This window comes from Chelonoidis abingdonii, chromosome 22 (genome assembly GCF_003597395.2).
Source record: "Chelonoidis abingdonii isolate Lonesome George chromosome 22, CheloAbing_2.0, whole genome shotgun sequence".
NCBI lineage: Eukaryota > Metazoa > Chordata > Testudines > Testudinidae > Chelonoidis > Chelonoidis abingdonii.
The window spans coordinates 3,313,935-3,339,778 of NC_133790.1; the positions used below are offsets into that span (position 1 = coordinate 3,313,935).

Here is a 25,844-nt window from a genome sequence, read left to right on the forward strand (position 1 = left end):
GGGGAGGAGTACAGAAATCGATTTAAAGAGCCCTTTATATCGATATAAAGGGCGTTGTAGTGTGGATGGGTACAGTGTTAAATCGATTTAACGCTCTTTAAATCAATTTAAACGCATAGTGTAGACCAGGCCTCACTCACACTGTTATTGGAGATTTCAGCTCAATTCAATTCTCACAGGAGTGAATGGAAAGTAAATGTCCATTCACTTCCATGGGAGCTGGCTGAGGCCCTTACGGAGCATCTGTACCATTTCAGCAATATGTACTTGGTTTAACACCATGTCTTGGTCTGTCCAGGCTGGCTGGCTCCTTAGGTCAGGAGAGAGGGCTGCACTGGCACTAATCGTGATCTCTGCAAATAGGTTGTGGGACAATCTCTCAAGGGAAATGGAGGAAAGCCCCTGGCCCGAGACAGCTAAATCTGGACTGGGCACAGAACTGGCAATCAGGTGACTGGCTGCATAGCCAGGGGTGGACAGGGACTGGACAGGATCCTATTTTCAGCTCATTGATATATCTGTAAAATCCCTTTTGTTCTGAATGAAACCTGCAATCAACGAAGACTCAATACATCAGCAGCAGGAGCTGATGACGGCATGGAATTCCTTATCGCCGTGCTGACTGACAGAGCTCCACGGGCTAAATTGACGGCAGGTTTCAGTGCGTTTAGACAGCAAAATGTCACAACCTCTCCCTGCTTGTCAGTGCTTGGGCTGGCTCCTCAGTGGTGCAGCTCAGCGCCCTCCCACCTTGATTTCAATAGACCAAGGGTGATCTATGCCAGCTGCGGATTTGGCCCTTTATTTGCACCTCTGGAAATGTATTGGTTCCTTTACAGACGCTTTATTCTTCCGGAATTGCTTTAGCTAGTGAGCGCCAAGGCCGCAGTTTTCAGCCACGTGACGCACATTCATATTGACATATTTTTATTCGACTGTTTTAAATAGATTTTGCATAGACGTGAATAATTTATAAAAAGCCTCCAGGAAAAAGTTTTCCCTGATCCCACAGTCCCTCCGTGAGCAAATCTTAACGGAGCCAACCACTGCTGAGTGTTGGGAAGAAGGCTGGCTCAGCAAGTGCTATTGTGTCCCCAGAGTGGGTCTCTGCACAGGTGTCCTCAGAATGGTGGAGTCTGTAAAGTAGTTGACGTCACGTAGTCATGGAAACCTGTTAGTCCTGCCAGTAACTAACCACATGTCCAATTTTGATCTCTTTTGTAGTTCCTTTTAATTACAGCTGAGGGGTGCGTGAAAAACCCAGCACTGGAGCAGCCCTTGCTCTGGGATCAGCCAACCCAGAACTGGACCATTGAATGTTCTGCAAATGCCACTTGCTTCCTGGCTCTCTGGCAACCATGCGGCACTCTGGGAATGTCCAGGCCCTCAGTGATGGGGGACAAAGCTGGTCCCCTGGAGGTCACTGTTTTAAACCAGGCACAGGTCAGTAATGACCCAAGGTCACTGATATCAGATCCAGGGCCAATGGGAAGGCAGTTGGTGGTCTCAGCCCAATGCTGACCAAACAGGTGTCCTCAGAACATAAAATCACCACAGCAATTGACTCCAGTCACTATGAGGGCCGAGGATAAACTGGACCATGGAGCTGAGCAACCTGCTTTCTCCTGGTGGAGCTCCCTGCAGGACTGGGGCTCAGATCGCTTCTGAACACCACCCACCACTCTGTTCCTGGCCCTCTGCTCACTGGGGCCAAGGGCTAGGAACAGTAACAACATTTAAATTGCTGTTCTACCCTGTAGACCTGTCCCAGTGGGTGCTCGGGGTTAGAGCCACTCAGCTGAAGGATGGAAGGTGTTTCTGTGAGCCCCCTGGAGCCAGCCCAGCTCTGAGAGCATGATCTGGATTCTCATGCACACCATGCAGCACGTCCGCAGTTTGCAGTGTTCCAGTTACACACGTGGGAGCCTGAGAAGGGCAGCCAAGCTGTACAGAGGCCATGGAGCGTCTAATTTGCCCTGCAGAACCTGTGATGCTGGTGATGATGCACAAGATGGAGAGATCGTACCTTGGCTCTCTGAGCCCAGAGCACTTGGCAGGACAACAGCTGTTCACTTGTATGCCGAGCCCAGAGGGCTGTGGCATCAAGTGAGGCACAGGGACCCCATAAGGGTTTGTACAGACATCCCAGGACCTCGTCAGCGCTGTCTAGCAGGGCAGTGAGTACAGAGATTCCCGAGCACTTCAGATGACTTAAGATTCCTGTAATTTTAAGATTATTTTGACTGTCAATTCTTTTGGCTGGGACCATCCCTTTGTTCTGGGGTTGTGCAGTGCCTGGCATGCAGGGGGCCCCTCAGCTTTACCACAGTACAGATAATCAATGGTAATAAGCATCACAACTCCACCCAGCAATTGGGTCAGGAAGAACTATCCTGAGAAACCCTGGGCCAGGAGAGCTGAAAGTGCAGTGGTAAGAGCTGTTCTGCCACTAGTGTAGCAGTGTCCTGAGGACACCTGTCTGGTCAGTGTGTGGATCGGCCTGCATCCTGCCCCCTATGTCTGAACAGAAAAGGGACGCCTTAACACCAACAGAAGTCTCCATGCCACAAAAGATGCCGTGATCTGAGTTTCTTGCCAATCTTCTCCCTTCTCCCATTCCCCCTGCCCACTCAGTGCTATTACAGTATGTATGAAGAGTTCCCAGCTATTGTCAAACATCCAGCGAGCGCTATGGTTGCAATTCAACCAATAGTGAAACACCAAGGGAGATCAGGGCAGCTGCGTCCCTCTGCATAGAGGCCATAGGGCAGGGGCCTGCACCACTGTCATTATTTCAGCCATGGAAGAGGGCAGGGTCTGGGTGGCTATAAAGGAAAGTTGCAGGTTACAGCACTCGGGTTCCTTGGCCTTTAGGGAGCCCTTTCTTTATCCTGTACCTGCAAAGCTCACAGGGCTGGTTCCCTCCAGGAGAGAACTGAGCCACTGAAGTCAAACTGATCGTGTGCTTCCTGTCCAACTTGCCACCCTCTTCTTGGATGCCCCCGTTTTCAGCCGGTTTGTTTGTGACGGGTGTGGGGTCGTCGTTTCTCACAGAAAGGGCCTCCAGGCTCAGTGGAGCGATCTGGCACGCTGAGCCGTAATGATCTCTCAGCACAGTGTTCTGTTATGGTAAAAGAAAACAAGGTATTATGCAAAAATAGCCATTGTGGTGCTACGCTTCCATGTATTGCAGGGGAGGTGATGCAGGCGGAGAGAACACCCAGGATTCCTTAGAGAATAAACAAATCAAAAGAGGGTTTGTCCTTTGAGCTGTCCCAGGGATTTGGGGCGGTCACTGTTCTCTAAGGAGCCAGTCTCAGAACCCATGTACCAAAGTCTCCCACTGATTTCCACTGGCATTTTGGGGGTGGTAGGTAACCCAGGGCTGGTAACTCCTTAGTGAAAGCACAGCTACTACAGGAGTTCATGAATAGAGTCCACGGTCTGATTGAAGAGAGCGCGGGAGATGCTGGATCAGACGAGGTTGGAATATCAATGGTTAAATATAGCTGATAGACAAGAACAAAGGCAAACAAAACATAGGTGACAATGCAGCCGAAGTTACTGAGGAGCTGCAAACATACCTACCACTCCTCTGTGCTGTAGCAAAAGATTATATCAGGCCAGTCCCTCAAGTGGTACACATCAGCATAGCTCCATTGCCCAGGGATATTTTAAGGAACTAGACCAGCTAATGTAAAAAACATGAGACTTGTCAATCCTATGTTCTCATATAGTGCAGCAGAAAGTATAGGGAGGAAGGGTCAAACCACAGCCATTACTGAAGCTAAACTCCCATTGATTTAAGTGGTGGGTTTGCCTGAGCAAGAACTACAGAATTGGACCGAAGAGTGTAAAACTGGTAAAAATTATCAATGTGCCAAAGGGCCTATTTTCCCTTCACTGTTACTATTTTGAGACAGGCTTTGTACTGCGGTAGGAGAGTTTATAAATATTTTTACCCAGCATTCCACTTCTCTCTCTGCAAAATATTCCCTGAGTTATTTGTTTCCCTACGTCAGTGTTTCCCAGCACTGAACCAAGCCACAGAATTTATGTTGGTAATAAAATTTGTCATGATGCCAATCAAATTGCAAAAAGTGTAATGACCTTTTATTATAGTGCAATCCCTTTCCTAATAACATTTGCTCTGCAAAAAACTTATTTTGCTTTCAGATGGTTTATTGGGGGCAGCCCATAGCCCTTTGCTACACAAAGAAATAGGGAAAATGTAAACCTAGACAGACCCTTAAAGGATAATGCCAATAGAGAATTTTGAGAGTTCACTATAAGAACTGGAAACACGTACATACCTGCTGGTTTATAATGGTGCCATGTTTTTTTTCATAATCTGAGTAAACACAGTGCGTTTTGGGTGAGTTTATTTGTACCTTTTGCAGCCTACCTAGTAAAATGACTAGTCATTTTAAAATAAGTCCATCATAACTTAGGACAGATTTCCCCTGGAAGACTGAATTGTAGAGTCTCTGAAGTCATTATAATGTGTCCATTATTAGTAATGTAAGGAGACTGTGACTTTCTAACAAAATCTACGAAGAATGAAGCATGGCTGTTTATCAGACAGTGTGAGAGCAAAACAGAACTGCTGCTTCTGATAAGAAGTAATGCTAGGTCTATGTATAGATACATCAATCCACGGTCTTTACGGAACCTGCCATGCCAGCCCTGCCCATGATATAATCAGGAGCAACTGAATGTAGGATGCAGTGGTCAGGCTAGCAACAAGAGAATACATTTTCACTTAACCTGAATTGTTCCAAATCAACCTAACATAGCAGGAATGATGATGACAAATCTCACGCTCTGCCTTGTAACAGCTTCACCCTGCACAAGAGCACAGTGTAAGCCTGTACTGATATCAAACCTCTATAAAGAGAACTTGTTAAAACACCAGCACTATAAAGTTGGTCCCAGCATTTCAGTGCTATGCTCTAAATGAAATGCTTTTTCCACTCCCCCTCCTGCCTTTGATCAAAGGATGGGTCTTTCTTATGGTTCCTCTCTCCTGGTGTGGATTTCCAGGCTGGAGGTGGAGAAGCCCAGTCAGTGTGACACTCCCTTCCTTGGAGCTGTCATGAGCAATAAAAAATCCTTCCCTTCTCAAACTTCTTCAGCTTGAATCCTGCAGGATTTGCATCAGAGGCAAAATGTCAGAGCAGAACTCTCCAGTTCAAGCGGATAGCCTTCCCAGGCAGGCTATACAAACAAACCCCAGCCACACTGCCAACCCTGTGTTGCTCATGACCCAAACAGATTCCCGGGAAAAGTGGAGCAAAAAAATGGATTTTCTTTTATCAGTGATTGGATTTGCTGTAGATTTGGGCAACGTCTGGAGGTTCCCTTATATCTGTTATCAGAATGGAGGGGGTAAGGACACAGCTTTACTTTTTTAATTCTCTTCTAAAGAAAATAAAGTAGCTTTTTATTTTTCAATTTTTTAAAAATTATTATTTCTTTCTTTTGTTTAGCTGGTTCTTATAGTATTTATTGTGAACCCAGAAAGTTCGGTGAATGACAAAACTTCTGCTGGGATTTGTCTCTCTTTTCTGTTTTACCAGTTCTTATTTTAAATATCTTTCCAGCAATGCTGATCCTCATGAGATTAGAGGTGTGAATTTATGAATATGGGAGGGGAAGTGCAATTTTTATGATTAATATACAAGTTTTTAAAAAAGAAAATGAAAAATGACGAATGGGACCAAAAAGATCAACTCCTGTGTGGTTGTTGTTAACTTTGCAGTCTTCCCAGTTTGTGAAGCTGATCACTTGGGATGGCTTACACACTTGGGATGGCTTACATTTTAAGATCATCATTTCAAATGTCCAAAACATCCTTGCTTTATGATTACTGTGCAGGATTACAGGTGTAGGGCTAGCACAGTTATGGGCTTGAAAAATAAAGGCAAAGAGCTCCTTAATGAGCTGTCCATGGTACTAGCCTTCAGAACTAAATAAACCAGACTTCAGTAGTTCAACCAATTAATTAAACATTCCAATTATTTCTTCCTGATAGAAATAATTACCTGAAAGTTCAAGACAAATCAGAATCCTGATTTTAGAACAGGTTTCCAGCAACTGATGAGCAAACAAACGGTTTTAAATAAACAAGAGTAGAAAAATCCTTTTTAAGAAAGTGAAAATGTGGAAATGAAGACTTTGTGTTGTTTGCAAAGGGCACAGTGGATTCAATTGTCAAAAGCCATGGGCATTTGGGTAACACACCTTAACGCATGGCAAATTAGAAAAAAAATAATTAATGCCATGCTACACACTGCAGGCTGGATTCTGATCTTAGTTTCAGCCACGCAGATCCAAAATATCTACACTGAAGTCCATGGAGTTATTCTGGATTAAACCCCGAGAAACTGAGGGCAGCCATCAGCTCCTAGCTAGTCAATTTGGCCTGAGCATATTTTCCTTTAATGTGCCAAGTAAATATAAATGTAAAAGCCATTTAATAAAACTGTCAAAACAATCACAGGGTGTCATAAATAAAGGAAAGAAGAGGAAATGGCACAAAGGGAGAAGTAGAGAGAGAAAGAGCGCAAACATCAGATATGATTGGTTCGTCATTTATGCTCCTAATATACATTAATAAAAGTAATTGTGTTTTAACTGGCTTTCCTTCCCCCCAGACATTCTGCTTTTGTCACACAATAGAACTTACAGAACTATTTGCAGTCTCATGAAAAGGCCATTTTCTAAGCTCTCCTTCCAAGACCAACCCTCTGCTTTTATAAAAGCCAGTTTCTGGGCTTCTTTCCCTCAAGAAAATTGAGTGTTGTATAAGTTGTTACAGTTGTGGGCTGCAAGTTACCTGCAAAGTAAGAGGAAACTTTTAAATTCCGTCCACTGTGAACACTTTTCTTTTTTTATTAACATTTAAAACACTCCCTGAAAGTAACGACTAGCAATGTCAGCTAGCACAGTCTTATTTCATTCAGGAGTTTGCAGCCTTTGCTTTCCTTGCACAGAGAGGTGCACAGCATTTGTTTTCTTCCTTGGCAAATTATCAGATTTTATAAAGAGCAGGATAGAGAGACTGTCGTGAACCAGGTCTCAATCATTCTATGCCTCTGTTTGCATTTCATGCAACTATTTCTGCTGACTTCCAGTATGATGCACATGAATTGCTGCAGCACTACATGTTGGGGGGTTTACTGCTCCAGGCAGGTTATCAAATACATATTGCAAGCAACAGGCTGGTTAGCCTAGTTTCTAGTTGCTTTAAGAAGTGCTCTGGGGTTCCAGTTGTACATAAAAACATAAGAATACAAGAGCAGCCACAGTGCGTCAGACCAAAGGTCCATCTAGTTCAGCATCCTGTCTTCAAACAGTGGCCAATACTAGGTGCCCCAGAGGGAAGGAACAGACCAGGAAATCATCACGTGATCCATCCCCTGTCGCCCATTCCCAGCTTCTGGCAAACAGAGGCTACGGACACCATTGTACACAGGATTGTTTGTGCCTCTCCAATCTACAGCTGTAAAGGGTGGAGTTACAGTCACTGAAAACAGCCAGTCATTAAACAGCCTCATCCCCCTTTGGCCTAATGGACACTCTGACACCGCTGGGGCTGACAGTGCAGCTTTAGTGACTAGTGTACGAACTCTGTGGTCAGAAATCCTGCTGGGAAAGGGTGACTTGGCTTCTACAAAAGGTAGTCAGTGGCAGCGGGTGCTAGTGTTTGGGCACGGGATGCCAGTTTGTTCCTGCTCAGTTGTCGCAGTTTGCTCATGCTTGAAAGGACATGGTCAGAAGAGAGAGCGTGGTTTTGAAGCATCCTTCCCCAGGTTCCCAAGTAGAGCTGAAAGAAGTGTGGGGCTGCTGTGTACTTTGTCAGGGTGCTGGTTGTTGCCTTTCTGCTGTGCACAGAGCAAGCTGGCAGCCTTCCCCTTTCAAACCGTTTCACTTTCCCGTTCTCTTGCCCTTGCCTGATGCCTCTGAGTTTTGGAGTCAGGCTTTTGATCCCATGAGGGAATCTATAAGCACATGCTCCTGTGCACAGAGCTCCAAAAAGGGATGGAGCCAGAGCTCCCCTTCCCCTCTGGACACCCTCCTGGGGAGTAATAAGCTGCATCCTGCACAGGTTCAGCCTTTGCAGGCCTGGAAGCTCTGGGTGGCATTCTGTATCTGCAAGGTACAATGCTTCCCTTTGCTTCCCCTGCTCAGCACAGCTCCGGCCCGCCCCTCACTCTGGGCTGTGCCAATAATAACCAAGCTCTATATCCCATCTGTGCTAGTGCCCACATGGCAATGCCTGTTCTGATTGTAACTGAAGAATTCAGAACAATTCTTCCATTCTCCTCCCCCTTGAGACCCAGCATCATCAGTTACGTCTGCAACCTCATGTTACTACCGCTATGCTTCACATTACAGTTGTGCTCAGGGTCAGGCCCCGCTGCGCTTGGGGCTGTACACACATCTAGCACGACACTGTCCCTGTTGCTGGCTGCTGCGGTAGCTCAAGCCAGCCTGAAGTGGGGTGATGCTGGGGATGAACAGCCATGAATTCCCTTGGGATCCAGGTCACTTTCCTTCAGTGCCTTCACTTGCATGGATCTGACACCACTGAAGCCTTTCAGCTGCTGAGCAGGCATCTTTGCCCTTGTCCTCTGGCTTTCTGGAGGTCAGTGTGACGGTGATGTATTGGAAAATGTGTTTAGTGAGTCCTTGTTTTATAGACCAGGCCAGAACCAAATTACTATGGTGAGAGGCTGTTCTTGGATTCCCAGACTGAGTCTGCAGTTGCAGAAGGCTTGGATAGTTCCAAGAAGTACCCAGATTTCTGGATGCTGATGCAAGCAGGAACCCAACACTTTTGCAGGTTCACCCCCACCTAGTCACGTACCTTCCTGAGCAGAAGGAGTTAAATGTCCCTCGTTCACATTCACAGGAGCTCTGGTGACGCCCACATCTCCCTACCTGACCCCTTGCCAGTGGCCATTCATCCAAAGGAAAATCCCACATGTGCACTGGATAGTATAAAACAGCCTTTTCCTCAGGTATAGGACTTTCATAGAGAGGAGCCGTGGGGGGTAAATTAACTAATCCCAGTAGGGTAATCTGATGAAGAGAGAGAACTATTCCAGTTAGAAAGAATCCAGCAGGCACAAGTCTAGCCCGAGTAATTACTGCATCGTCATGAATAATGCAAATTACAGCATTAATTATTGAGTTCATTGAGTGATGATACATATTCATTTGGATTTTCTATGTAGAGCCTTTAAAACCTGAAAGGTGCTTAATATCTTATTCTCTCCCTTCTGATCGTCTGCATGGCCCAATGTTACAGCCAATCCATCTGTTCCTGGCTAAAAGGGGCCCCTTTATGTACAGGTAATGACACCATAACACACAAGCTTCAGAACATCCAACCACTCATAAAAGACAGTGCGTTACCACAGCTCATAGGGAGAAAACATTGATTCATTGGCTCCGTTACACACATGCATGTACCCAGATGTGTTATTGAGAATTTGCAGTATGTCTCACAGATACAGAGCCCACTCAGTAAACGATCTCTCATCTACATTCCCACATATTGCATGGACGACGGGCCAAATCCACCTTTAGCGTAACTCCACCAACCTCAAGTCCCTGGGGAGCTGGGGGATCGGCATGTACCTACTTGCTTGCAGGCGGGTCTGCTACATAAATGGGTCCCTTGCTGTCAGCATTGGGATGCCGAGGAGGGCTCTGTAGGAAGAGGTTTCTTCCAGTGCTTCCATGAGGGGTGCAGAGCCCTTGTGCACCCAGGCCTATATCAGTGGGGTAGCAGGAAAACCACAGCTGCAACTTCGGGTTGAAATCCTGGCTCTGCTGAAGTCAATGGGAAAACTCCCATGGACTACAGTAGGGCCAGGATCTGAGCTCAGGTGCCCACCCCGTGGTCAGAGAGGGGCAGGATCGGTGACTCAGTCCTGGAGCCTGGACATGCTGTTTCACATAGATATTCCCAACTCATCTGGCTGGCTTGTGAGTCTGCCTTTGCTGCTGTGGATGCCATGATGTTCTCTGGTGGCTTTGCCTCTCTCGCTGCAGGGGCCTTTCTCATTCCTTACACACTGATGGCCATCTTTGGAGGAGTACCTCTCTTCTACATGGAGCTGGCCCTGGGACAGTTTCACAGGGCAGGAGCTATCTCCATCTGGAAACGCATCTGTCCCATCTTTAAAGGTAAGACACCCTGCCTTCACCCTGGAAACTCAACATTCATTTAGCAATAATGGGTTGTGTCCTCTGCTTTGCCAAACTGAGAGAAATTAAGGTAAATGAGAGTCCTGCTGCAGGTAGGTACATTGTCACCCCTTGTGAGATGAATTTGCAGTAATATTATAGCTCACAGATAATGCCTCTTCCATGTCACAACTGCCCCTCCCTCTCTGCACACAGAGCCTTGCAGCACACGGCTGTCCAAGCTCTCCAGCTCCCTGACCCCACTCCCGGGACCTCTTCCCCTTTCCACAACCTTTTCCCTTGCTCCTCTTAAAGCAGCAGTGTCCAAAATATGCAAAACCACAGAAATAAGGTAGCTGTCACAAAAGGGCAAATTCATCCCAGAATAACTGGCCTGACACAACTAACGCTACTAGCAGTGCCTGGGAATAAAGCCCCGATCCCTCGAATCCAGTGCTCTGTGTACAGCTTTCACTTAGTGCCATGGAGTTATGCAGGGATGCCATGACTGATGTGGAAGAGAACCGGTACACATGGACTGCCTGGCTCCCAGGAATCCCATGATGTGCTCCTCTAAAGACCTTGCCCTTCTCTCCACACAGGCATTGGCTTTGCTATTTGCATCATCGCCCTGTACGTCTCCTTCTACTACAACACCATCATCGCCTGGGCCCTGTACTATCTCTACTCCTCCTTCACTGGTACCCTGCCCTGGACAAGCTGTGACAATCCCTGGAACACCCCCAACTGCACCAACTACTTTGGAAAGAGCAACGTGACTTGGACCACCTTCTCCAAGTCGCCAGCGGAAGAGTTTTATACGTAAGTGCGTGTAAGCGGATTATGTGACTCGCTCATTGGCATTCAATCACCACAGCGCCTCAGCACGAAGGCCTGCTATGCAGAGTAGCAGAAGGAATGATACTTGGCATTTCCATTTCAGGCACAGACAGAATAACACTGCTTTATATTTTCACTTGGGATTCTCAGCAAGATTTACGAACATGGCTCCTGCTGCTCCATGCGGCGGGTAAATAGTATTACCCACATTTCACATACAGGGAAACTGAGACATAGACCGGTTATGTGATTTGCCAACCCGAGGCCCTTATACATAGTGAGCCAGGACTGGGTGAAGAGCAGCATGTAGGAGTCCCAGGGCTCGGGTTTCAGCCTTACCGTCTCAGCCATGATTCTTACAGGTCTGTCACAGCTCAGCAATGTTCCTCCTGGGGAAGGGCATTCTGGACTGTGCATGCCCAGGGAGGGTGTCAGATTTGACCATTACATCAGTCTCCCAGGGGACGATGGCTCAGCATTCCCCTCTCTTTCTTGTATTAGTGACTTAGCTGCCAGGGGTTTTTTGCCACAGGAGGAAGGTCCTTGAGATTCAGGAATCCAGTGGCCTATATGATGTTGGCGGGATCCGCTGGCAGCTTCTCCTCTGCCTTTTTCTCCTCTTCACGATTGTTTACTTCAGCCTGTGGAAAGGAGTGAAAACCTCAGGGAAGGTAAGGAGGGCTCCCACACCTGTTCTTCCTGTCAGCGTCCGAATGATTAATAACATCATATTTCAATGCAGAGGCATCATAAAGCTAACACACAGCCTGGTGCACTAACCCTCATGGCCTGCCATGTAGATACACTCCCCTAGCACTCTGCATCTCACAAGCAAGCACCTCAGCAGAGGAGCCTGGTACAGCGCATTCACTGCGCTTGTGATCTGCTGTAATGAATGGGACTTCCTGGCAGAGCGGGGATTGCACATTGCCGAAGGTCTGCCTCCCAAGGACTGTTCACACATTAAATCTGGGAGTTATTTCTATAATAAACACATGTAAGAATTCTGGCATCCGATCCCTGGCAATCTGCAAATAAAGGAAAAAAGGCAAAATTCATCCAATAGATTGTAACTCATATCTGCTCTGCCATCATGACACAGTCCATAAGAAATGCAGGTGGTTTTCTTCTGCAGTCTGTCTGCCTCATGTTCTCACTGCCCCAAAGCTTCCAACCATGTTACTCTCTCCAGTCCAGTGCTAAATACAGTCTCTTTCAACAATTTAAGGTGCCCTTGAAACTGGGCACTCTTTGTTTGCCAGCCGCCACAGCGGGGTTCTCTCTGTATACTATACTACAGTCTGCAAAAGAATAAATGGGAAGCAGAAGGAAAAAACATACCTCCTGAACTGATTTCCAGCAGTGCTGAGTAGAGTTGTGCAAATAACTGATATTTCAGTTCAATGGCAAGTAAAAAAAAATATTCACTCCAATCCCAAAATGAAATGTTTTGAATTTTTCAGTGAATCAAAAAGCTGAAAAAAATCATGTGGGGTTGAATGAAATGTTTTGTTTTGATTTCAAGTATTTAAGGTTTTGTTTAATTAAAAAAAAAACAACAAAATTGAAGGAACTGTCAAAACAAAAAGTCATTTTGAATTGAAAAATTGAAACATTTTGACTTGCTCAGAAGCTGTCTGTTTTTTAACTGAAACAATTCAGCTAAACCGACACAAATTCCCCACACATTCTGGTGTTGCCAAATCTGCATTTTTCACGGACACAAGATTTGGTGGAACGCTTTGGCTCGCTCGTCGGCGTGCCCACCTGGAGTCAGTGGGGGCTCAGCACAAATCAGGTTCCAGATAAGCACATAGCATAGAATGTTGTTAGGATCCATTAGGGCAACCTCTGTTCCGACTGTTCTATCTGAATGATCAGTGCATGCACATACTCCCAGGCCACATCTGGGAATGCACAGATGTAAGATCTCAGTCTTGCAAAGACTAAATGAGGTCATCTCATTTGGTAGGTCATTTCCCTACCAAAGTTGTTACTAAGTCCCCCTACAAGCTGTATGTATCATCCTTTCTCAGCAGCACAGCAGCACCTGGGAGGCGTGAAATTCTTTCCTACTTTTGCCAAAGGCAATGAGCAAACCCATTCTAAGCTGACCGCACTACTGATCAGTGAGCCAGGGGCAGAATCCAATGTCACTGAGGTTTGGAAAGTCATTTTCTGACCCCCCAGCTGAGCGATCATTCCAAACAGTGGCCACTAAAACTGAATTCCGTTCGTCTCTCACCAGCTCAGACACAAAGACGGGAGGCCGTTTGACACAGAGCATCGGTGACAACCCTGCAAATATCTGCATTAATTCTTTGCTGTATGTGACCTAGAGGAGTGGCCGGCGTCTGTCTCTCCTGTCACTGAAACCCTTGTCCGGTCTCTCCTTTCAGGTGGTGTGGGTGACAGCTACGCTGCCTTATATTGTCCTCCTCATACTGCTGGTTCGGGGAGCTACTCTGCCAGGGGCTTGGAGAGGGATCGTCTTCTACCTCAGACCCGACTGGGAGAAGCTCATGAGTACTGCTGTAAGTTACACTCAGCAGATGCCCATCACAGGCTCTGACCTGCTAAGGAGCACTCCTTGCTGCTGGAGGTTTGTTATATTTAGTGATGTGTACAGGAGCCACCTGAGAGCCTGGAGGATGCTGAGGCAGGCTCAATGCTCCATTTCATTTTTCTATTTAAAACCATGTATGTGACGTCAGTGCTGGCTTGACAGCCCTGGAGACATCAGGCCTCTGCCTGTCTATCCCAGCATGGACAGACACAGGGTAAACACCACACATGCCAGCCCAAACTCAACAGCCTTGGCTACATGAGGGACAATCAGAGGTGTAGGATCTCTGCCCAGCACCAGCCAGGTTGGAGGCTGTTGTGTTGACTGGGCACAGGCCTCCTTCTGCCACATTGCCTCGCCCTGCTCTGAGTGTGACATAGTGGTAACGGTGGCCTAAGAACACTGCCCTTCCACTGCTGGAGCTACAGACTGGGGCTACGTCATGGGGGGCCTTAAAGAACATAAGAACGGCCACACTGGGCCAGACCAATGAACCATCTAGCACAGTTTCCTGTCTTCTGAAAGTGGCTGGTTCTAGGTTCTTCAGAACAGGGCAATTACCAAGTGATCCACCCCCTGTCATCCAGTCCCATCTTCTGGAAGTCAGAGATTTAGGGACAGCCATGGCAGGGGGTTGCATCCCTGACCATCTTGGTTAATAGCCATTGAGGGATCTATCCTCCATGAACTTATCTAATTCTTTTTTGAACCCAGTTCTACTTCTGACCTGCACAACATCCCCTGGCAAAGAGTTCTACAGCTTGACTGTCCGTTGTGTCAAGAAGTACTTCCTTTTGTTTGTTTTAACGCTGTTGCCTACTAATTTCATTGCGCGACCCCTAGTTCTTGTGTTATGTGCAGGGGTAAATAACACGTCTCTAGTCACGTTCCCCACATCAGTCATAATTTTATAGACCTCAATCATATCCTCCCTTAGTCACCTCTTTTGTAGGCTGAACAGTCCCAGTCTAAAGGCAAGGACAAAGAGGTGTAAGGAATGTGGTAGAGAAGGGGGGACTCAGAGGGAGGGGCTGATGCGATCAGAGCAACCAATCAGGGAGATGATGTTAGCAGCAGTGTTAAATGTGCTTAATATGACATTAATTGCACCTGCTGGATCTCCCATCCTCCAACATGATGGTACATCTGCTGTATCCACCTCAGCAAGCAACTGCCTTTAAATGCCACCCCAACCCTCCCAGCTGCCAGTGCTTGCGGATTCATTTGGCAGAGATTCCCAGCGCAGACCTGAGAACCAGAGAGTAATGGGTTCATTATTCCTTCAGAAAATAGAGGCGCACTGGACAAGCTCTTGGAAATGTAAATCTTTAATTGAATCACCCATCTCATTTGCCATCAAGTGTTATTTATGCTGTGTTTTCGCCCCATCTTTGTAAAGCTGGCCTGACAATAGACTTCCTGTCTGTAATTACTGCAGAGCTGCACTTGAGAATTTTCATTAAAGGTAATCAGGGATATACTTTCCAATTAAAACCTTTCATAACAGATACACGGCCAATCATGCTGCAGCCATCACGTTTTCCAGGAGCTGTGAGCCAAGCCCCACTGTAGCTGGATGCCAGGAGAGAGTTTGGGTGCGCTGCAGTTTCACATCCTCATCCCTTCTCTCATCCTGATTTCTCTGCTTAGATTGCAGCTAAATTAGGTGTCACTGCTCAAGTTCTCTGCTGCTAAATTATCCGTGGAAGTACACCTGCTTCCCTTTACCCTAGAAGAGCTGTCTCCCCAACTCCTCCCTGTGTCTGGGGTCTCCTTCCAGGAGGAATTGGGGAGCAAGGGCAAGCAAGGGAACCATATCCAAGAAACAGTAGTCAGGAAAATATATTTAAATAGGGATCACCAATGTGACACACAACCCCAGGGCTCGTCTGCACTGGGACCTCACATTGTGTTAAAGTCAGTCCCTGGCCTGCATGGATCTATTACATTTACACACGTAACACCCGTCGGCATTGTAAGAGTGCTGCAGAGGGGCCACAGTGTAAACAAGAATCTAGCATGGAGAGTTCAGCACTGGAGCAGCTGGTTGCTCCCTGGGACTAACCACGACCTGCTGACGTGATACCCTGCCTATACTCGATTGCGTGTACCATGTTAGTTACCACCACTCCTCTGGGCCACACTCCAGAGTGATGTAATTGCCCAGCGCAGATGGGCCCAGCGAAGAGCAGACACACAAATAAGGCACAGTGCCACAGGCACCCTGGCCATCCTGGAATTTTTTCTGCGCTTTCAAAATGAGGCAAAAGGCAAATTTCAGAAACAGACAGTTAGGGCTGCACTCCATTACACACGGCCTGGGGGTCAGAGACAATGCAAGGGAGCTGACCTATTTGTGGTGCCCACATTCACACCCCATGCTGCTGTCTCCCTGAGAGCGGGAGGCAGCCTGTGTGTGTTTGGGAGATGGGCTTCCTGGCCAGGTCACAGCTCCTGGGATCTACCCATTCTCCTGCCTCTAACTTCGCGTCTCTGCTTGTTTGGCCAGGTTTGGGTTGATGCTGCTGCCCAGATCTTTTTCTCCTTGGGCCCTGGATTTGGTGTTCTTCTCGCGCTCGCCAGTTACAACCATTTCAACAATAACTGTTACCGGTAAGAAACCGCAGACTCTGCCCTGGCAGAATAGCCAGAAGCAGGGATGTGAGCTGAGCCTCCCATATGCAGCAGAACACACAGAAAACTCCCCCACATCTTTGCACAGGCTAGCACAGGGCAGACTCCCTCCCGCAGGCCTGCCCCTTGTCCCCCCTTCTTGCCTGCAGGTGAGAATTCTAGTCCTTAGGCTCCTCACTGCCTCCGGTGCAAATGGAAGAGCCAGAGGAGTGAGTTCTTAGAACGGGGTCCCCAGTTCATCTCTGCCGGGTATAAAGGTGCAGGTGCAAGTTTTGAAGGCACAAATTGCCCCTGCAGAAGGGCGGCTGGGCCTCTGCCTGAGCAAAAATACCCCTGAAAGTGCCAGGCCTATGTGATCACGCAGTGCGCCCCGAGCCACATCTGGCAGGACAGTGAGCCCAACCAGTGGGATGGGAGCCTCTCCAGCTTCCCTCCTGTTCCCATGCACTGGGGGGGCGGGTATCAGCAGCCACTGCTCTGCTGCCTGGGAATGCTGCTTCTAAGCAGTCAGGCACCTTCCAGAGGATTCCCAGAGGGCACTGGGGGCTTTCATGGGATTGCTCAGATGGGTGGGTCTTAGAACTGTCTCTGCTTTCCAGAAAGAACCGGTTTCTATACTGTTTCTGCACATATCAGTAACACCCCCAACCGGCAGGGCCAGCCGCCCCAAATCACTCAGTGCTCTCATCCCAGCACCAGGGGAGACCATACTGTCACCTGGACAGAGGGCTGCTTCAAACCAATTGTCACTGCAGGATCCAAACTCCCAGATGTGCAATCTATGGGAACCTTCCTGAAAGAGGAGCGGGCAGGCATGCCGGAGTGCTAATCCCAGCTCTGACAGTGTAAAGCCTACTCCGTTCTGCACAAGGCAGGGGCAGGCCTCTGGCTCCTGGCTGGTTGTCAGTGTCCCAAAGACTGGACTCCCCAGGTGCAATCCAAATCTCAGCTCTTACGCCTGTGGGTGCTCTACCCCCTGGTGCTTATGCCTGGTGTCCGGCTCTTTGTTCATTTCTAAGGAAGCAGAGTTGTTCTTCTCAAACATGAATCCTGCCTCCAGAGCTGGAAGCAGCAGTGGTCCTGGCCACTCATGTGCATGGGAATCAATCCCTCTTCTGCCTCATGAAGTGAGCAAACTGAACCTCATGTTTACAGCTCTTACTCTTTATGGTTTCTTTGGGGAGGGGGATAAGGGGAAGGCTTTGGGCCTTTGGGTACTGGGGCTAGAAATGCAAATGCAAAAACAGGTTGTGAAATACCTTGTCCTTCTAGTCACCTGCTCCCGTTCTGCCTTCCAGAGACGCCATAGTCACCAGCGTGGTAAACTGTCTGACCAGCTTCCTGTCAGGGTTTGTCATTTTCACAGTGCTGGGCTACATGGCTGAAATGAGAGATGTGGAGGTGGAAGATGTAGCAAAAGATAAAGGTTTGCCTCCCTTACGCCTGTTAGCCTTGGAATAGCCCTTCCCCTTGGCCCTGGCCAGCTCTGGATATCAGCAAGCTGCCTGTCTGGAGCCATGTATTAGGGACTCGGGGGTGAAACCAGCGTACTGAGCATCAAGATCTGAGTTATGTCCCTTGCTTTGCTGTATGACCCTGGGCAAGTCACTTCCCCTTTCTGTGCCTCAGATGTCCCCATCTATCATAAGGAAAAACAATTCTCACCAAACTCACAGGGCTTAAATGATATGTGTCAGTACAGTGATCACTCATGAACGTTTAGATTCCAGACCACGACTCAGGTTGGAGCGTTCCTAGAAGTGTCAAAGTGCTGGAGTCACACAGCTGCAAGTGGGGGCAGAATATGTCCTCTGCCAGCTAACAAAAGTGGGGTGGTGACTACAGAGACAGTAATGGCCAAAGGTGGAATGATTAAACTAAGCAAGAGCGAGGTCAATTGGGTACTGGAATAACCTGCCAGAGGAGGGGATGGAATCCCCGGCAATCCGGGAAGGGAAATCCCAGACTGGTAACACCTGGCAGGGATGAGTAAGGGCAAGATTTTCACAGACATTTATCTGCCACTCATGCCTTTGAAAATCTTCACCTAAATGTTTTTCCGGCATGGGAAAATCATCATGAGCAGAAGGCAGATGCCCTGGGGCTTTCATAACACAGACTATTTTCATAGCAACCGGAGGGAAGAAAATAACCTGATGTTCCCTTCTAGGTCCGAGTCTCCTTTTTATAACCTACCCTGAGGCCATCGCAAATATGGTGGGTTCTACCTTCTTCGCCATCATATTCTTCCTCATGATGATCACTCTGGGGTTGGACAGCACGGTAGGTACTTTGATTTCCCTATGGGGCGAGAGCAAAATGATCCAAGAAAGTCATGATTGTACGTTCCAGGCCCCTTGCTCCCAGAAGGGTTACCTTGGGGTGAGACTTTTGGTCATTGCTATATATCATTCAAAATTGGGGGGGGCGGGGAGTGCACAGTTTGTGGGGATAGGAATGGTAACAAAGAATATGCCGTCTGTACCTCTCTAAATATGACCCAGGTATGGATGAACTCAGCATGTCTTTGATTCCTCTCTGTTCAGTAAGGGCCTGATCCTGCTTCCTCCAAAGTCCACGTGAATAGAATATTGGCTTCAAAAGAACTAGGACTGGGTCTTGAGCAATATTCCCTGCAAGCTGTGGGAGCAACACATGCTCAGCATGTCTCAGGATCAGGCCCCATTGCTATTTGGTGTTACTTGGCCTATCAATGTTCCTTACAAGCCCCCGAGATGCTAGAAGAACTCGAGCTTTGGTAGAGTCAGTTAGGAAAATGAGAACAAACAAAAGTGTAAATGTTTTCACCCCAAAAAAGGTTTTCATGGTCTATAAATATCATTTCATTTGAATGTTTATTATAAGATTTAATGATTTTTAAAAAATGTGAAAATAAACCACAGTGAACCAAGGTAAACCACATTCCCGACAGTTGATAACATCTGTGCAGGAAATTGTAAATCAAAGCCTGGGGAAGGGGTAAATTTTGCTCTCCGTTACATGGGTGTAAATCACAAAAAAGTCCAATGACGCTAATGGACCTACATACACATTAATGGGATTGCACCAAGGGCAGAATTTCACCCTCTGCTTCGTTTTTCTGGCTCACCCAAATGTCTTATCTGGCTGCTTTTGCAGTTTGGAGGCCTAGAAGCGGTGATCACAGCAGTAATGGACGAATACCCTCACATCCTAGCAAAGCAAAGGGAGCTGTTTGTACTTGGCCTCATCACCATATGCTTTCTAGGCTCTCTAACCACCCTTACGCACGTGAGTAAGCCTGAGCCACATTAGATGCTACCTCCTTCTTCTGCAGGGCTAACATCACAGATTTTGCAAAAAGTTCAGCCATGAAAACTGGCTACAACGAACATAGAGCCCAGTTCAGATAATCTTCTCCAATCAGAATGACTTTGCATTTGTCAACATTGAAATTCATCTGCACCACCCAGTCACCTGGCTTGGGAAGATCTCTCTGGAGTTCTTCACAACCTTCTCCGGCCTCAACTGCCTTGGTTAATTTTGAGTCACTTGCAAATTTTGATACCTTGCTTTCTATGCCATGTACCAGATCATTAAAAAACATACTAAACAACAGTCCTAGCCCAAACCTGAGGGAATCACTATAGGTCATTTATTGATATTGGTTTTGTTCACGTCTTTTAGCCGGTTCATAACACAGCTGTACCCCTCAGCCCAAAACTAATTAGTTTCCATGAGTGTGGGACTTAGTCAAAGGATTTGAGAAAGTCCAAATAAGCTTGATCAGCTGGCTCTCCATTATTGGCTATTTTGCTGACACATTCAAAACATTCTAGTCATCTGAAGTGTCCCTGTTTTCCTTTTCAGAGCCCATCCTGCTTTGTTGGTATGTTCCTGTTACATGAGGGGCGGGGGTGTAACAGAACTCTTCTCTCCCTTGTTTCACATCTAGCTCCTCTTAACTTCTCTCAGCAGATTTCCTTTACTGACTCCCTCAATCAGTCAGCTCCATGACTGGCACCCAAGCCCATACCTAGAGGGAGAGAAAAAAGTCTCCTTTTCACATTCTTCTCAACCCCTTCCCGCCCAAGGACCACATGGGGCTTGTTGGTGTCAGTGTGAACAAAATGCTTGAGAAAACTAGTGCAACAGAAGTAGCTAAAGTTCAGCATTGCACTGCCCATGTAAGAGCCACTACAATCACAGCCTGCTTGTGTTTGTCATTCCAGGGTGGAGCATATGTTGTCAAACTGCTGGAGGAGTTTGGTGCTGGCTGCTCAATTCTGGCGGTGGTGTTACTGGAAGCAATAGCTGTGTCGTGGTTTTATGGTAAGGAGAAAAAAATCCCTCTCCATCACTAGGCTTATATTATGCACCAGAATAACCTACAGTCATGATCCTGCAAAGACTTACGAGGGTGCTTTACTTTATGCACATAAGTTCCAGTGACTTCAATGGACAACTCATGTATAAATGTTTATATGTGCATGAATCGGTCAATGGCTGGGGCCAACAATGGCCACCTATACGTGGAGCAGTTCCCAGCACTTTCATGAAATTCTTTCCAAATAAGTCCTCTGCTCCGCATGTGCTGCCTGATTCCTCCCTGCTGTGACAGTGACACCATGTCTGTGATTTTCCTGCCCCCTGTACAGGAATTCAGAGGTTCTGTGATGATGTCAAAGCTATGCTGGGCTTCACCCCAGGGATATTCTGGAAGGTCTGTTGGGTTGCCATCAGCCCTGCCTTTTTAGCGGTGAGTATATTTGTCCCAAGCAAAAAATTAAATTTACAACTTTCCTTTAACCTTCTGTCAAGCAAGTCCCTCTCTGGCTTGCTGGAGCTCTGGCATGCAGCCTGACTGAGCCTGTGACCCAGAGATGCCCATGCACAGTCTCCTGTCCAGTTCATGGTGACAGAGAAAACCACTTGGATGTGTCAGGGAGAAAGACTGCTTATGGAAGGTCTCCCCTTTGTTTGTGGTAGCAAGAAATCAATAGGAAACTCTTAAATTGAAAAGGGAGCATGACATGCTGTCTGTACTCACTGAGACTGTGTCTTTGTCAAAGAAAAGGCCATACGGTATATGCTCAGGCTCATAAGAGTCTACGTACCATGGGCCAAGCTCACAGCTGGCAGCTGCAATTCAGTTAAAGTCAACACAATCATGTCTGCTTACACCAGCAATTAATTTGGCCCCATCATGTCCCTCTTATAAAATAAAGCTGTTGACACTATAGACTGCAATGTACTGTGGCTTAACCTGCCAAGTTTGCTATTTTAAATGCAACTCCAGTGCTACGCTTTGTACTGGATCCATCACCTTTGAAGTGCTAACCTTTCACTGGACTTCAAAGAATGTCCCATTTGTAAAACGAGGAGGATATTCATATTACCTACTTTGCACAGGGAGAGGGATTTTGAGGATTAATTAATGTTTTAAGCACGTTGAGATTCTAGGCTGTCATCAAGGCAGAAAGAAAATGATTTAGTTATACCAATCAGACATGTGACTGGAGTGCAGTTTTCTTCATCTGATGAAACCCCACAAACAAACTGGATCAGTGTTAGGAATATAATTCTGGGAAATGTCAGTTTAAAATCCAGATTGGCCTTTGAAGATTAGATTACAAATAGTAGAGAAATAAGAGCATCAAATTAGGCTGCACAATAAACTTTTATTTACAGTGGGATTGGTGAGATGTTGTACACTGATTTGATTTAATTGGAGAGCTAGTTCAAGGTGATACTAGTTTAATCATGAACAAATAATTCCAGGAGGAAAAAACCTAGTGATGCTGTTTTAAATGGCTTTTTATCACAGTGTGATCTACCACCACACAAGCTTTCTAAATTCTCCCAAACGCTACTGCCCCTCCGGTCTGCATTTTATTTTCCTTTCTTGCCCTGGGAAGTTTTAAACAAACTCCTAGACTTCCAAGGCATGTGTGTGTGTGTGTGAGAAAGAGAGAGTTTGCAGTGAATGTTCTGATGGTGCCATTAATACAGCAGTATCTGTTCACATTATAAGTAGCAAAGTATCACACTGAAATCACAGCTTCTCCTCCAACTGCAAACACTAACGAACTAGAATTTCTAAATTCAGTCTCCTTTAATAGGAGACACTGACAGTCCACAGAGCACCCGAGTTGTAGTTGCTGAGCTCCCACCAGGCTCCATGAAGCTTGTGTACAAAATGCCACCCATCTATTAACATTCCTGGGGGAGTGGCACAGGGGACGGATACTGAAATGCAGGCCCTTTAAAGACACTCCCGGGGCAGTCTGAATGGGATAAGTCTGGCCTCAGTCAAGTTCCCAGTGGACAGACAGCCACATCACAAAACCAGCCTCACAGCTGGCACCTTTATTGGCAGTGCAGGCAGAGAGGCCATTGGCTGAATTGACCCCGGAGACTGAACTCTTCTTAGATCAGGGAGGAGGCACATGGGTGGGGCAGAATGAGGAAGCTGGCACTGCTGCTGCCTGGCCTGGAGCAGTTCTGGAGAGAAAGACAGTGAGTCCATCTCCAGGATTGTCAGCAGAGGACCTTCCCTAGCACTAAACCCATTTGCAAATGTACTCAAAAGACATTAAACTCATAAAACCAAGGGCTAAATAATCCACCCTAACTGATCCCCTGGGAATTCAATGAGATTACACCAGTGATGAATGTACCCCCATGTGCTGGAGGGGCTGGCATAGTACCTTCCACTGCAGAAGGTCCCATGACTTGCTGGTGGAAGGGTGGGGGAGTCCTAGCTGGCCTGAAAGGAGTCTGCCTAACCACTGGCCTCTTTAGCTTTTCATCATACAGAAGATTTGTCACATCGTGTGATGCAGTGCAGTGGCACATGTCATAGGAGTAGCCTTGTCCTTTTCTGACATTTCCCTAATTAACCAGTTCCCTTTTCACAATAGACACCAGGCCAGATTCATCCCTGGTGTGAATCCACTGAAACTGGCTGAGGGGTTGTTGTGGAGCACGTCACTTGTTGTGCTGTTCCGTGAATGTGCTCACCTGACGTTGGTTGTGTTATCTGTTAACAGTTTATTATAGTCAGCTCTCTCCTGGACCAGCCGCTGCTCATGCTGTTTGACTATCGCTATCCCGAGTGGAGTATCTCAGTGGGGTACCTAATAGGAGCATCGTCTTTCATCTGTATCCCTTTCTACATGGTGTACAAGCTGGTCTGGACTCCTGGATCCCTTAAGCAGGTCAGGAAGAGCTGAATGTCACGCATCACAATCCTGTGTGGGCCAGATATTGTGGGAGCCAGTGTTTGGTGCAGCACATTTTGAAAGACTTGAAAGGGGTCAAGTCTTCAACAGGCTAGCAGGGTCTGGAAGCTCTGTAGAAAAGTTCTGCTCATCCTCTAGTGACTGTGTTCATGTGGCAATTATATCATGACAGATGAACTGGTTTTAAACTGGCCCAGGCTAGATCAGCAACAGTCATTTTAAAGCCTTTCTTGAGGCCTGGCTAGGGAACCATGGGGCCACATCTGGATCTAATAGTCTACAAAGGCCAGAACTCCTCCCTGGTGTACCCCATTGACTTTAATGAGTGAACTTGGCCCACTGGGTTTATATTGTATTAGCCTGAATCTTTCCAAAACCATGAGGACAAGCAGTTCCCCTAACAGGCTTCAATCCCACATCATACTGTAGTGACCAATCTGAGAGCAACTCAGTAGGTTCCAAAGTCCCTCACTCCTCCTCAGCTGAGGGAAAGACCCCATCTCCCAGCCATAGGGGTCCCGCACCCCACGCACAATTACATCAGGGGCTGTCCTGACAGAAGAGAGGCATGTCAGCATTAACCTGAGAGCACAGTGCACCCGCTGAGCTGTTGTGCCATCATCTGTGACTGGCTTAAACTGCAGCAGGCACCATGGTGCCATCAACCACATGAGAATCACAAGGATGTACCCAGGCTTCTGGCATTTCAATGGCATGTGAGAGAGGCAGAGAAACTGCCCAGCTTTTGTCCCAACATGGCACCAGTTACATTAGCCACCAGAGCTGTAGGTAACCTCTGGCTTTTTCTTTGCTTGTATCCTCTAGCGTCTAGCAGTGTGTATTCGACCAGAGAAAGCCATACGAGACCAGCAAGCAGATTCAGTATGTATGTCATCAGAGCCATAGTCCTACGGAGCACACAAAGGGACATCAGACTGCTGTTCAGCTTTACTGTTACTTACCAAACCAACTAAGAGACAGGGAAGAGAAAAGCTGCTATCACTGTTTAAACTGCTCCCCTTGCTTCTCTTCCCTAAGAGTTGTACACACTGGCCAAAGCTCACCACAGGGTGTGGAGAACACACCTAATCCACCATCTATGGGTCGTGTCCTCCTACCATAGCAGCTGTACACAAACCGGCACCTCCGTAAAAGCCTGTACTGTCCAGGTCTTAATAATGGGCTCGATCCAATCCCCACTGAAGGCAGTAAGAATCCTTCTGCAATGAGAGCTGGATTGGCCCTTAAATGTGTCTGAGGTATACACAAAATTTTAGTCTGAGTGGAAGCCTGATTGTAATAGAATCACAGAGACGTAGGACAGAACGGGACCTCTAGAGGTCATCTAGTCCTCCCCCATGCTAGTTTGGCAACAACATTTATTAAGTGGGTTGTGCTCCCAACTCCCCTATGACTACGCCATTGGTAAGCCCCAAAGTTGCTTATTCTTCCACATCTGCACCGCCTGCTTAAATGTTAGTTATACCATTGCAGACGTGGTTCAGCTTCAGCTGAGGGCACAACAGACCCAACAGAACCGCTTATCATAAGCATTTTTCCCAAATCTGGACCTTAGCATCCAGAAATCTGGGTGCTTGCATGAACCCCTCTAAGCTTAATTACCATCTCCAATTTGATCTCGCTGCCACCATCCAAAAATTCCAGGGTTTTGGCTCCCTCTGGTCTCCCCAAACCCTTCCCTGGGGAACCCCAAGACTCAGAAGCCTTGAGTCTTACCACAAAGGGAAATAACCCACTTCCCTTCCCCCTCTCTCTCCCACCCAGACTTTCCTCTCTGGGCTAACCTGAGAGTACTGATGCAATCTCTTTACATCACAATACCAAGAAGCATGTCTCCTCTATTCCACAAAGAGACAAACCCCAAATACAAGGAAACAGAAATGATTCTATCTCTCTTCCCCCTCCCACCAATTCCCTGGTGCTGCAGAGCTTTACCCTCCGTAGATCTAACACAAAGAGAATTCCCCTTCCCTTCGTTCCTTAGCCTACCCAGAGAGAAAAACTCAAACAAGTCTTAAAAAGAAAGCTTTATATAAAAAAGAAAAAAAAAAAAAACACATGAACATATGATCTCTGCATTAAGTTGACAATACACAGGGCTATTACTTAAAAGAAAAATATGAATAAACAGACTTATTCAAAAAGAGATACAATTTAAACATTCCAGCAAACTACACACATGTAAATACAAAACAAAACATATAAAAGCCTATTGTTTTGCTACCTTTGTACTCACAACTTTGAAACTGAAGATTAGAAGCTTGAAGATAGAAAGAAGCCTCTCATAGCCGAGAGACAGACAAAAGACCAAGACCCAAACATTCCCTCCCCTGAGCTTGAAAAAGCCGGTTTTCTGATTG

General features: G+C 46.8%; 1 protein-coding gene and 1 long non-coding RNA gene across 2 annotated transcripts; one reads left to right on the forward strand and one right to left on the reverse strand.

Moving 5' to 3' along the window:
- Positions 1 to 5,011: 5,011 nt before the first annotated feature.
- LOC142045860 (uncharacterized) lies at positions 5,012 to 18,536 on the reverse strand. The gene is made up of 5 exons (XR_012654756.1): positions 18,437 to 18,536; positions 17,500 to 17,621; positions 11,380 to 11,681; positions 6,689 to 6,838; positions 5,012 to 5,143 (listed from the first exon to the last, which is right to left on the reverse strand). It is a non-coding gene; the product is annotated as an uncharacterized LOC142045860 (long non-coding RNA).
- Positions 5,169 to 24,369, forward strand: LOC116837261 (sodium-dependent serotonin transporter-like). The gene is made up of 13 exons (XM_032801525.2): positions 5,169 to 5,388; positions 10,066 to 10,200; positions 10,803 to 11,022; positions 11,573 to 11,711; positions 13,440 to 13,574; positions 16,116 to 16,219; positions 17,539 to 17,666; positions 18,411 to 18,523; positions 19,379 to 19,510; positions 20,452 to 20,551; positions 20,878 to 20,978; positions 23,272 to 23,439; positions 24,289 to 24,369. The coding sequence occupies exons 1-13, from the start codon at positions 5,169 to 5,171 to the stop codon at positions 24,367 to 24,369; spliced, it is 1,776 nt and encodes a 591-aa protein (XP_032657416.2).
- Positions 24,370 to 25,844: the final 1,475 nt, after the last annotated feature.

Bases quoted from the DNA above. Each gene is read 5' to 3' on its own strand.
- LOC116837261 (XM_032801525.2), top strand. From the start codon at position 5,169: ATGTCAGAGCAGAACTCTCCAGTTCAAGCGGATAGCCTTCCCAGGCAG. The intron at 11,712-13,439 runs GTAAGGAGGGCT...CTCTCCTTTCAG, and splicing joins GAGTGAAAACCTCAGGGAAG to GTGGTGTGGGTGACAGCTAC. The intron at 13,575-16,115 runs GTAAGTTACACT...TTGTTTGGCCAG, and splicing joins AGAAGCTCATGAGTACTGCT to GTTTGGGTTGATGCTGCTGC.